A 13,457-nucleotide genomic window follows, 5' to 3' on the forward strand; every position below is an offset into this window, starting at 1 on the left:
CTTTTTAGTCTTGTTACACACATAGGTGAGGTCTTATTGCAGTTTACTTTCGGGGTGCCGCCATGCATGGAGATGGATGTTTTAGTAAACTTATTCTGCCCATGAGGCCCCCGCCGCCGCCGCAGACTGCTCGGGCTTCAAAGCTAATTTGGCCGCCCAGCTTGACGTCCCTGTGTGGTGACGAGACCCTGCAGGCCACATTTCAGCAGATGTGAGCTGAATGGCGATGAGACGAGGGGAACATGTAGGAAAGACGTTAAAGAGACATCCTGGAACCTGCCTGTGTTTTAATAAGTTTGACTTTTGTTAACGTTTTCTCTCTTTTCTCATGTGTACTTTTTCTTTTTTCACCTCCCTCCATACATCATCCTTCAACTTTCTGTTTCTCTTCTCTTTTCCTGTTCCCATTTTATTCTCAGTGACAAGGCCCCGGGCCAGCGGGAGTGCGACTTCTCCATTGATAACATTAACAAATGTATCCGGAACATTGAGCAGGCCTCTCTGGCAGCGGTCAGCCAGAACTTAGCCAGCAGGGACGACATCTCACTGGAAGTAAGCAAGCATCAGAAAATGACTCAGCATTTTCCACTTTCTACTACTAGTATCTTCCTTTGTTTCTTTTTCTATATGCTTGTCCTTTTTTTCAGTTTATTATCTAGTCCTTAGCTTTCTGTGCCTCTGTGTTTAATTATGTGTCTATTATTGGTCTAAATGAGGTCACTGTCAGTTGTAGCTCACAAAAAGCTCAGGGATTTGATGTCATTAAAAAAACTTTATTCCGTAGTGTTTTAAAGGTGCAGTGTGTAGAATCTAGTGACATCTAGTGGTGAATTTGCATGTTGAAGCTGAATACCCCTCACCTCACCCTCCCCTTCCAAACATGAAAGAGAACCTGTGGCAGCCTTCTGTTGTCATAAAAACTCAAAAGGTGTTTCGTTCGTCCAATCCGGGCCACTGTAAAAAACATGGCAGCCTCCGTAGAAAGGACCTGCTCCAGATGTAAATACAAAGTATTTAAATATAATGGGCCTATTCTAGGGTAAAGAAAACAAAAACAGGGTTAGGGGTTACAAGTAAGTCAAATTTAGATGAAGCACACTTGTGAAAACATCGCCTTTGAGCTAAATCTTACACACTGAAGCTGTAAATTGATTTGCAGCTACACACATTCCTTTTGTCGATCTACTTTAATCCTGATCATCGATTAGTTTTTTTTTTTTTTTATTATTAAGAGTTTTAAGTTCACATTGAAGAACCTAGTTGCTTTCATCTGACTTCCATGAATGCATTTCTGTCTCCTATTAAAAGCTACTCAAAAACTCATTTCTTTTTATTTCCTTTCTTCAGGCGCTACAAGAGCAGCTGACGTCCACTGTGCAGGAAATTGGCCACCTAATTGACCCCATTTCCACTGCTGCCAGAGGCGAAGCCTCCCAACTAGGACACAAGGTATATAGGGCAGAGAGTTAATTATTTTAACTCTGTAACTGTGGCACAACACACTTATTATTCCAGCAGAAATATATAATGACAGCAGTATTGCATATTTGGTAAATGATATGAAGAAAAGACATTATGTATGTTTTGCTTATCTGGCACATAAATTATACATTGTTCAGATGGTGGATATATCTAATTATTTTATATCACTACCTGGACCAACCCATCTTTTATCTGTATCCTCATTTGATATAACAGTTTATTTTTATTTGATTGAAAATGTGGCAGTTATACAGTATGTAGGAGAAAAAATGAGTTTTGTAAATTTGTTTGCCTCAGGTGATCCAACTGGCCCGATACTTTGAGCCACTGATCATGGCCTCTGTGGGCGTGACGTCCAAACTGAGAGACCACCAGCAGCAGATGACTTTCCTGGACCAGACTAAGACCCTGGCTGAGTCCGCCCTGCAGATGCTCTACGCCGCCAAGGAGGGCGGAGGAAACCCAAAGGTATACGCTGCAGCTTTATCTAATGCTTTATGGTCTGTGGTTACACTGGTGCTTCACTACTGCTCCTTTTCATTGATCAGTCACTTATAACTGCAAGATCTCAAGTGCCTCAATGAGGATGATCTGCATGATCATGTATCTGATGTTGTGTGGTGTCACACTCCACAGGCGTCCCACACCCACGATGCCATAGCAGAGGCAGCCCAGCTCATGAAGGAGGCAGTGGATGATATCATGGTGACACTGAATGAGGCCGCCAGTGAAGTGGGAATGGTGGGAGGAATGGTGGAGTCCATCGCAGAGGCCATGGCCAAGGTGACTAACGGGATGTGTGATTCTGTGTTGCAGGTTAAACAATGATGGATTTTACAGACACATACCTGTGACTCTTTCCCTCAATTACTAGTATCCAAGCACAACGTCCTCCTGACATCCTGTCTTGGTCCTGCCTGAGGTGTTCACATGACAGGCAGGATAATCGTAGTCTCTCTGGAGAGAAAACAACAGGGGGCGTTCCTCTGTGCACTTACACAGCTGAAGGTGCCTTATCCAGATGTGCAATGTTTATTCTGGGTCAATCTATAGTTCACTGTGCCTTTCTTTCACTACCATCAGACTCATCTAAACACCAGTAGGTGATCACTTGAAAGCTTTACTCAGTCTGCATTTGTGTTACAAGACAATATGGCTGCAAATCTCTTTCAGCCTTACCCTAAGGTGATCAAGAACCCCCCCCCCCAAAAAAAATAATCCCCACACTCTCCCTGTGTCCATAACTCAGCATGGCTAATAGAAACCAGTGTGTCAATATGAGCCCTATATGCAGGACACCACCACCTCTGTGGTTACTTGAGATTTTACCAATCATTTCCAATTTAGCAAAATTTGACACTGTGGGATATATTGGTTGAAAGTTGATGGTTTGTACAGAAAGTTTTGTTTTTAATCTTTATCCCGGATGTTACAGTATCTTTATACGCAACCATAATTCCCTAATTGCAACATCTTGATTACAATCATCATGTCTCCATGGTACCATTAAAAATCAGTGATTAACATATTAATGCAAATCACAAGATGCAGAGGAAAACTGACCCTAGACCATCTCTCATCCAGCATTAGGCACTTTGGACTTTCCTTCCAATTAACAGTCAGCCTGTTCGCAAACGCAGCAGAAGCACTTCATCATGAGGACAGGCAGAGAATGGCATTAACTAATTACATCCCCTCCTCGTCTTCCTCGGTGAGAATTATCGAAAAGGGCCGTAGGTGGGAGTCCGCTGCATCTCTGATCAAACTTTATGTAGCCCGTCATGAATAATTAATGGCGGTGGTTCATTTTAGGTCTGCATGATAAACGTGTATATCCTTTATTTGACCATGAAGAAGACTCATTGAGAAAAAAATCTCTTTTACAAGAGGGACCAAGAGGGCAGCAAAACATGGTTACAACAATAAAACACAATACAAGCAGACAAATACAGCTGTCCTACACTTCATACACAGCACATATACAAAATAACCTGTAGGAGCATCCACAGTGACCATGAGTCATTTTCTTGATACCCCATAGTAACGAGCTCTGACAATTTCACATCTTTCTGTAGATTCTGTTCTTAAGGTCTTTGCACACCATGTCCATATAGTTCAAATGCGTTTATTTTAAATCTGTTAAAATTGTCAATGCACAGGAACGTTGCACATTGATACATTTTATTATCCTATTCGTTTAGAAAACTCACAGGAGGAGATTAAAATGAGTCAGGCAGTGAAAATGAAAACATTGGGTCCATCCAATCCTGAGAAGCTATCAGGAACAAGGAGAATTTAATCTCTAGATCAAGAAGATGATAAATGATCCTGATTGCCTTTAGCCTATTTCAGGATGTGAGTGGTCCAGTTCGATATGTCAGCAGCACTGAGGCCGCATATTAAAAAGAAGAAAACACATTTCTGTGATCCATTTGATCCCGGGCAGCTCAGACAACTTTCTGAAACGCCTTTGACAGATGCGAAAAACACAGCAAAACAAACCTGCTCTGAAAACTTGAATGTGCAAACATGATTGACACAGCGTGAGGTCGTATTTATTTTTTAATTTTTAGACGGAAAAACACGGCCTCGGTGTGCAAAGAACATAACCAACGTTTATAGAATATTGTGAGCGTGCAGGCCATGTTGATTTGGCTTTTCTGTGTGTCCATGTGTCTCTCAGTGTGCACATGTTGATATTTGATTAAAATGAGATGATCCTCTTAGGAAACCAATTGACACGATGGTCCCTGTGGTTGGAGCAGAGCTGATATGAAGTCTTTTCTGCTGAACCATCCGTCACTTAGTCATCACTTGAGTTTCTCAGGTGTTATTTTCAATCAGCGGGCGAAGTGAACACCTTGTTCTTGCAATATTGCAAATCCGTTTCGATGTGTGCGCTTTCCCCACAGGTCGTCATGTCTCTCTCGTGTCCTCAGCTTTTCCTCGACACTCGAGACGTGTTGAGCACAGTCGGACTGAATAGAAACCCTAGAAACCTAATATATGCACTGCGAGCTGATGGTGATCAGGCATTTCTGTAGTTGATGCTATTTCGAAGCTGTAATTACAGAGCGGATTTGGCGGATAATTGATAATGAGTGTTTATCATTCAGAGCATTTATTTGAAAATAATAATGTTGGATCACAGATTATGTGGTGCCTGCACACCTGCCAGATCCACTGTAATTGGAGGGTAGATCAGATTTGTGTGTGTCGCTGCAGCTAAAGAGCTGAGTGATTGATTGTCCTCACGTTTGAAGGACGAACCAGTCCCACCTGAAACTAAAACTGCAGTTGTGTTTGTAACTGTGTGTGTGTGTGTGTGTGTGTGTGTGTGTGTGTGTGTGTGTGTGTGTGTGTGTGTGTGTGTGTGTGTGTGTGTGTGTGTGTGTGTGTGTGTGTGTGTGTGTGTGTGTGTGTGTGTGTGTGTGTGTGTGTGTGTCTAGCTGGATGAAGGTACACCCCCTGAACCTGAGGGATCATTTGTGGATTACCAGACCAGTATGGTGAAACACTCTAAGGCGATCGCTGTCACCGCTCAGGAAATGGTAAATCTTCAAAATAACTGTTTACACTGTCGAGACATTTTACTGTGAGAGACGTTAATTTATTTGACATATTTCACTCCTTTTGTCAGATATGTGTATATATTATACAGTATATTGTGAGGTTTTTTATTTTATATACACTGGCTCATAAACATTTAGTACTAATCCAGCTCATACCAAGGATGAATGAATTTAAGTCATGATTTAAAAATTTGTTTTTATACAGGTTGTCTTCAATAAGGAAATACATGTGGTTGTTTTGTAGCAAAGCACATTATTGTAGATATAGTCCCTCTGTGCCTTAGTGCCATATGTTCTCATCTTTAGGCCTGAATTGAGTTCAGAGTGAAGTGAACTTTATGTTTTACTTTGTGTGTGTGTGTTTATCGTCCAGATGACCAAATCGGTGACGTGCCCAGACGAGCTGGGAGCACTGGCCTCTCAGGTGACCGTGGACTACAGCCAGCTGGCCGTCCAGGGCCGACTGGCTGCTTACACTGCTGAGCCAGAGGAGGTGAGCAGGACCTGGGCGTCTCACGCAGACACATGCTCTTACCTATTATACAGCTCTGCTACATCAGTGTGGCACATTTAGCTTTTAAACTGTATTTCTTGAAGTACCACTGCACACATTTTTAAAAAAATTAACAACAAGTCCTACAGTACACACAGTATGTTTAGTTTGTGGGTTGTTTTATTTTGTTATCCCTGTGTTTGTTTGTTTTTTCCAGATCGGTTTCCAGATCAAGACTCGGGTGCAGGAGCTGGGACATGGCTGTATCTTCCTGGTCCAGAAGGCCGGAGCTCTGCAGATCATCCCCTCCGACAGCTTCACTAAACGGGAGCTCATCGACTGTGCTCGTGCCGTCACAGAGAAGGTATTATCCCATCAGTAGAGATCTGTGACAGAATCTAATTTTCTTTCATTTTTTTCATCAAGTTATGTCTAATTCATTTATTTGTAACTACACTGTCTCTTTTTTATTTCCTTCTCTGTCACAAGATGTTTTGTCGTCTGCTGATCCACATCACTGCTGCTATTAATATGAATTATCTTAATACCAAATCCCTCAGGGCCGGACACCAGACTAACTCCACAGTGTTGTTCCTCACTGGAACAATAAAGAATAGTTTTCTTATGTTTATGCCAAGTGACTCTGCTCTCATGGTGTCCACAGCATGAGAGGATTATAGTACTCTAATTCATTTTATATTGAACTATAGCACTATTAATTAAAGCTTTTTGGAAGAAAGCCTTTGCCACAGGCATGTTTATGCAGAGTTTAATTTATAGTCCTTGGCCAAAATACATTATTCTACAGTCTGGTTTAATAATTCATGCTTATCTGTTGCACGGCTCGTATCCAATAACATAACAGAAACATTGTACAGCTCTGACCTGTGGAAGCATAGTTTGTTAAAAGGTAATAGCTGTGGTTTCATCAGAGGAATCAAATCCATTTATGCATATTTCTTTCCTGCATATTTTCATTCTAAAACTAGAGTTTCTCTTCTGCTGAACCTCAGACATCAGGTTTTCTCTGTGTAACATCCTGCTCACTCTGTTCTGAGCATCAAATCCTTTTTTGTATTAGCGTCTGGAAAACATCAGTTAATCAATTTCTGCTGCCTCTCAGGCGTCGGCGAGGAAAACAAACTGGAAACAGTTTGACATGTACTCATTTCACTGACTGAGTGATGTTGTGGTGCTCGGCTCCGACGTGGTATTTTCCCGTCGCAGCAGATTTTCAAATCCTCTTATGACTGGTGCGCTGGGCTTCTCATTTGAATGCAATATTTATCATGGACCAAGGAGATGCATATCGCAAACAATGCAGAATGGAACTGTTCATTAGAATTTATAACTGTGTTGTTTTCGTTCTGCTCTGCTTGGAGCAATAAAGATGTGTTCATCTCCGCTCGAGCTGACCAAAACATAGTCGTACTAATTTATAGAGCTCGACCGATATGGATTTTTAAGTTTTTGACTTTTCTTTTAATTGTTTTAATCCTGTAAAATAAGACTTTTTATATCGACAAACATAAACACCCATGCAGATATGTCTGTTCATATCTGTCGTTATAATCTGCCAACCGATAAATTACTAAATTATAGTAAGAAACTCATACAAACTAATTCAAAATATGATATGTCGACTGCGTCCAAGTTAAAATATGAAATCTATAGTTTGTGCCTCAGATATCTGCACATCCTCACACATCTGTTCCCGGTGCTGTGGTGTCTGTTTGCGTCTTCAGGTCTCCCTGGTGCTCTCAGCCCTCCAGGCGGGCAACAAGGGCACACAGGCCTGCATCACGGCAGCCAGCGCTGTGTCCGGTATCATCGCCGACCTGGACACCACCATCATGTTCGCCTCTGCCGGCACGCTGAACGCAGAGGATGACGAGTCCTTCGCTGACCACAGGTGAGAGCCGCATGATTCTGTGTTTCTGAGCGAGAGGGTCTACGAGTACAACTGGAATCTAAACTTTGCCCCTCCGGTCATTTTTCTTCTAAAACTGACAGAGTGACAAATTAACTGGTGAACAGAGGCAGGAAACCTCTGCAGGAAGAAACTAAATCACCCCCAGGGTTTGAAAGATGGAGGAGGTGTCACTTCTCTTAACTGGTCTTTGTTTTATTTTAACATGTTCTTTAAAATGTCAAGCTGTAAAAATAGGTAGAGTTTAGAAATGATTATAGTTGGAGTCTATCAAAGTCCACATTGTTGCAGAATGAAGAATGTTCTTTCTTGTTTGACTTGAGTTAAACTGGGTTATTTTTATTATAAAGTTGTGTTTGAATGAATTAAGTTCAAAGAGATGCATATCTAACAATCCCAGATGAGACGTGACCAAAAATAATTAACAGAGTTTCTTAAACATAATTCTTAGTGAAATTGTTTTGAACCTCACTGTCCTGACGCCCTGTCAGAGCAGGATGAAAGCAAATTTAAATCACTTTTCATTTCAAATGATGTCACTCGGCTCCTTGATAAATCAAACTTTGCGTTTGCTTTCCACATTTTTTTCCTTGTCAGCTTTAGAAAAATAAACCTACAACTTGTTACATAACCTTTACCCATCCTCCTGGTGGTTTACACAAGCTTTGATGTGCAAATGCCTTTGAAATGAAAAGTGCCAGTGTGCATCAGTTTTGATGCTCGTAACTCTCACACACATTTACAATTTATATCTGCTGCAGAAAGACGTCCGCAGCGAATCAGAGCTTAAGTCACTGAAACATTTTTGTCTTCCTCCTTTCTCGTCTTCGCTGTCAGGGAAAACATTTTGAAGACGGCCAAAGCTCTGGTGGAGGACACAAAGATGCTGGTGTCCGGCGCAGCCTCCGGCCAGGACAGGTTGGCACAGGCCGCCCACTCCTCTGCTAAAACCATCACCCAGCTCACAGATGTGGTCAAACTGGGAGCTGCAAGCATCGGCTCGGACGACCCTGAGACGCAGGTCAGCCGCTCTCCCTTTTCTCCAGTTTTTCTCCCCTCCCTCTCTTTTCTCTTGGTCCTTGGTTCACTCGGCCTATTATCAGACATTATGGAAATTTTGCCCGTCTCTTTCACAAAATGCACCGTAATAAATCAGTGTCATCATCTGTGCTTGTGTTCTCTAGGTGGTTCTGATAAACGCTGTCAAAGATGTGGCCAAGGCGCTGGCCGAGCTCATTAGTGCCACCAAGTGTGCTGCTGGCAAAGCAGCAGACGATCCGTCTATGTACCAGCTGAAGAGCGCTGCCAAGGTGAGGGCATCAGTGAGTCTGCACCTCATACAACCATGTCATCACTTAGAGGCCTCCGCTGGGCTTCTATACAGTCAGAGTGTTTATGGCCTTTTCAGATTCAGAGTTCTTTAGAATAACAATGTCGGAGTTCTTGGTATTGTCAAGAGATTGAATTATTTGGTGGGATTTTTAGGATAAAATCATAATATTATGGGAATATAAAGATATGATATTATAGGAATATAATCACGAAATTATGAGAATGAATAAAATCATAATTTAATGTTTTGTAGTTTCTCAATGATTTTTGATCCAGAAGGAGTGGAACTCCGGCCAGCACTGATTCTCCTTTCTGCTTATTTCCTAAAAGTTATTATTATTTAAATATTATGGGTTTTTTTGCTTGTTAAATTATGACTTTATTCTGATATTACTTTTTTGATTAGATTAATACTTAATCCTCCGAATATTATGAATTTCCTCTTAATTGCTGTTTTATTCTCATCGTTTAATGATTTTATTCTCACAATAAGAAAATAAAGTCATAATATTATTCCTGAAATTTCAGATTATTTTTCTATAAATGGCCCTAATACTAGATTAGCAACAATAATGTTATTTTCTTTCTTCCCCCAATGAGTTTTACTGTTTTCCATTTTTCTTTGTTCTCACTGTATCTACACCTAGCAGACAGCCTCCTCTTCATCAGACTGAACCATGTGTCTCATTAATATAAATAACCAGGAGAACAGGAAGCTGGGATATTTCTAACCAGCTGCAAGTGTTTCTTCAACACATATGCAGTGTAAAAGCCGAGTTCATAATATAATCATGACACTGTTCACTGCTCATTATCACCTCGAGCTGTGAAGCTAAAAAAAACAAGTCATTTTCACAGTCACTCTCAGATCTCTCAGATAATATTATTTAGTATGCCTCACATGCAGTTTCAGGACCTGAGGTGAAACAAACCATATGTTAGGCTCAGCTCTTGAGCGCTGATGGCTTTTCTTTGTGGTTAATGTGCGCCCTCTAGTTTTTGGTTGTATGTAGTACACCATTAAAAGGTTGGTGAATGCTGCTCTACTGTCAGGGATTTTTGCCAAACCATTTATATTATATAGTAGCTTTCCTTCCATTATCTCTGTAGTATATTGCATAATTTGGGCATTGTAGCAAAATAGTGAGCAGGACAGTTTATAGGATTGTTGTTTATTTAATTAATTAACACTTACTCATTAATAATAGATTGTATGTATATAGTGCTTTTAACAATGCTCAGATACAATTTACATAGGTTTAAAAACGGAGAAGCAAATAAAAGGAAATAACTAAAAATGTGAAATACACATAATCACACATTGAAATATCAAATACTCGTCATAATCACACTTAAAAAAACGTTCAGTAAGCAATCATTAAATTTGATTCAGAAACTGTACCATAGATGTTAATACTGCTGTGGTAATAAGAATAAATGTCACAGAGATGGTTGACATGGTAACAAATCATACAGTTAAACACCATAGAAACAGGTGACATCCTCAACAGTCCTTTTCCACTCTGGAACTCCTGTAAAAGTGAACTCTGTCTGTTTGAATTTGGTTTCCATGACATTCAAAGACAGTTTTCTAGTGGCCAGGTGTAGATGAACAAAGATTTCATCAGTTTTTTGCGTCATGTTCCTGTAGGTGATGGTGACCAACGTCACGTCTCTGCTGAAGACAGTTAAGGCCGTGGAGGACGAGGCCACACGGGGAACCAGAGCCCTGGAGGCCACAATCGAGTGCATCAAACAGGAAATGGCGGTAAGGACAAGCAAAGATGAATAATGTGCATGAATGAATATTAGACTGCGGAAATGCAAAATGACTGCTATCACAAGAATAACAAATATTTTTATCTTTTTAAAATGAATTAAAGCATTAAGTGGCTGACACAGTGAACACTCGTCAGGGCTTTTGTTCGTGGCCCAGTCAGATCTTTGCACTTCTTTTTGGAATGACACCCACCATCTTCTTTCCCAAAGCTGTTTCAGTCCAAGGACGCTCCCAACAAGACGACCACACCCGAGGAGTTCATTCGCATGACTAAAGGCATCACCATGGCAACTGCCAAGGCTGTGGCTGCAGGCAACTCGGCCCGGCAGGAGGACGTCATCCATACGGCCAACCTCAGCCGCAAAGCCATTTCAGACATGCTCACCACCTGCAAGGTTCTTTCTTATCCCAATAACCGATACAAATTCATACATTTAAAAAGTCTAATGTGTTGTACGTTTGTAGGAAACAATAACTCACCTGGATTATTCCCTAAAATATCAAACCAGAGCTTTAATTTGGACCATATTTCTCATAGTGTCCTACTTAGATAAAATTAATAAAAGTATATAAGGAAGATAATGGATAATATTCCTGCTGAATCTGGAGTGAATGTGTTTGTATCCCTCAGCAAGCGGCCTACCATCCAGAGGTCAGTGAGGAGGTGAAGAACAGAGCACTGATGTTTGGAGCAGAGTGTACAACTGGCTACATCGACCTGCTGGAACAAGTCCTGCTGGTAGGTTGAACACTGAATCAGTAGGTTCAGAGAGATACATGTTTCTTTTTTGTCCGTGTTTGGCTTCGAGTCACAGACAAGATGATGAATGTCTGTGTCGTTCAACAATTTAAGATGCATCGGTTCTGCCGGAATTTCTCTGTTTAATTTTCAGATTTATAAAAAAAACTACACTCTCAACTGTGTACGGGATTGCTCCAACATTGCTTTGAAACTGTAGAATACTGTTTAGATTATTCAAAATATAATCATTTCATCCATCCATGTACTTTTGGGAGATCAAGTAAATCAAAGGTTTTATGAGCTTGAATGATTCACTGCCAAACACAGAGTTTTAGGAAATAATTTTATATATTTATTTAATAATTCATTTTCATTGTTTCTTTAATGTGTGTGTGTGTGTGTAGCTCTTGCAGAGGCCCACTGTAGAGCAGAAGCAGCAGCTGGCGGCCTGCTCCAAACGAGTGGCAGGCGCCGTCACGGAGCTCATCCAAACGGCAGAGGCCATGAAAGGTAATGAGACACACACACACACACACACACACACACACACACACACACACACACACACACACACACACACACACACACACACACACACACACACACACACACACTGATACCACACTTCACACACTGACCCCTTTCACAGGACTATATCTGTGTTGTATATCTACATCATCACTTTATTTATTTACTAATGAAGTTTCCTACAAAGCCTGTTGTTGTTTACAATCTCCAGTAGGAGGTCACTTCATATACAAGAGAATGAACGTTTAATTTCCCAAATGACAGAGCAACAGAAACTTTCCTTTAAACAAACTCTTGGTAATATTGCTGTCCTCCTTCTCTCGCCACAGACGGAGGTAAGTCAGCATTGTTTTTGTGACTGATTTCACCAGCTGAGTGAGCTGTTCAACGCCTTCGCTCCTCAGCGCTACTTCTAATTCATTTCATCTCATTTTCAAATCCAGCTGCTCTCAGGCTTCTCCAGTACATGCAGTAGTCGCCTCCATCCATCACGCTTAGTTTTTTTGGGTTTCTCATTTTCATTAAATCACTCATCTTCATTGCAGTTTGTGGCCTCCCATCAACTCTGCATGGGATGTGATGACATGTGGCACTGTTTTTTTTTCTTTCTGTGTGATCACTGTGTTGTTGTGAGGCATGTTCTGTTGACACACTACTTTGTGACGTTTGTTTCTTTTTGAAATCCCATTTTCACATGTGAGTCTTGAAGTCTTGATCCTAACTTCATGTGTGCACGCGTGCCTCAGGTTCCGAGTGGGTGGACCCAGAGGACCCAACGGTTATCGCAGAAACGGAGCTGCTTGGAGCGGCAGCGTCCATCGAAGCGGCAGCGAAGAAGCTGGAGCAGCTCAAACCCCGAGCCAAGCCCAAGGTGGGTGACCAAGGGTGTGATGAGCCACTGTGGGACTTACATAGATCACTACACAGTTTCAGAGGTTTGAACTAAAGAATAGAAACGTTCATCACGAAGGAAAGTACAACTCATAAAACACAAGTTTTCATTACAATTGTTAATATAAATCTGTAGATATATGAAAGTGGTGGAAAAGAAGTAAACCACAATGTAAAAATACCCACGTAAAAGTCCATTCATAATCCTTTTACATAAGTTGTACTTAATGTACCACCAGTAAAATATACTTTAAGTATAAACATGCTTTATGCAAGATGTCTTCAGTGTTATATAATTATAATTTCATTACTGAGTCTTTTGAAATTATATTTATTGGTAAATATGGAACATTCAATATTTCAGCTCGTTACGATATCATCATTTCTTTAGAAAAATCAAATGTCATGATTAGACCCTGATTGGATCATCCACTAGTACTGAACATTCCATTATCATCACAGCTCACACCTCCACCCACATATACTTACCAATCATTGATTAATATGCACTGAGTTATTATTTCTAATATACTGAGATAATTGTAACTGCTTTATGTACCGTTAGTAGTTTGTTTCTAGTGGGACTCCAAGGAGCATTACAAAAATAGAAAAAAGAAGTCTCAACAAATAAAAGTACTGCACTCAGGTTTTCTTAGGCAAAATCACCAGTAAAATGTGTCAATTGTATTCAAAAATAAAAAGTACTT

At 40.7% G+C, this 13,457-nt stretch overlaps 1 protein-coding gene across 4 annotated transcripts in view; it reads left to right on the plus strand.

Annotated features, from left to right (window-relative positions):
* tln2a (talin 2a) overlaps positions 1–13,457 on the plus strand; it is a 93,240-nt gene that overhangs the window by 73,877 nt on the left and 5,906 nt on the right. For 3 of the 4 annotated variants that reach the window (XM_035163420.2, XM_035163430.2, XM_035163441.2), the window contains exons 40-55: positions 420–552; positions 1,348–1,449; positions 1,780–1,950; positions 2,119–2,265; positions 4,932–5,033; positions 5,428–5,547; positions 5,765–5,911; positions 7,293–7,459; positions 8,315–8,498; positions 8,662–8,787; positions 10,461–10,577; positions 10,799–10,984; positions 11,221–11,328; positions 11,736–11,841; positions 12,189–12,194; positions 12,606–12,730. In XM_035163420.2, the coding sequence (XP_035019311.1) occupies positions 420–552; positions 1,348–1,449; positions 1,780–1,950; positions 2,119–2,265; positions 4,932–5,033; positions 5,428–5,547; positions 5,765–5,911; positions 7,293–7,459; positions 8,315–8,498; positions 8,662–8,787; positions 10,461–10,577; positions 10,799–10,984; positions 11,221–11,328; positions 11,736–11,841; positions 12,189–12,194; positions 12,606–12,730 (2,047 nt within the window). The remainder of the gene's footprint in view (positions 1–419; positions 553–1,347; positions 1,450–1,779; positions 1,951–2,118; positions 2,266–4,931; positions 5,034–5,427; positions 5,548–5,764; positions 5,912–7,292; positions 7,460–8,314; positions 8,499–8,661; positions 8,788–10,460; positions 10,578–10,798; positions 10,985–11,220; positions 11,329–11,735; positions 11,842–12,188; positions 12,195–12,605; positions 12,731–13,457) is intronic. The other variant, XM_035163449.2, reaches the window with a different exon arrangement.

Source organism: Hippoglossus stenolepis, chromosome 1 (assembly GCF_022539355.2).
Source record: "Hippoglossus stenolepis isolate QCI-W04-F060 chromosome 1, HSTE1.2, whole genome shotgun sequence".
Classification (NCBI taxonomy): Eukaryota; Metazoa; Chordata; class Actinopteri; order Pleuronectiformes; family Pleuronectidae; genus Hippoglossus; species Hippoglossus stenolepis.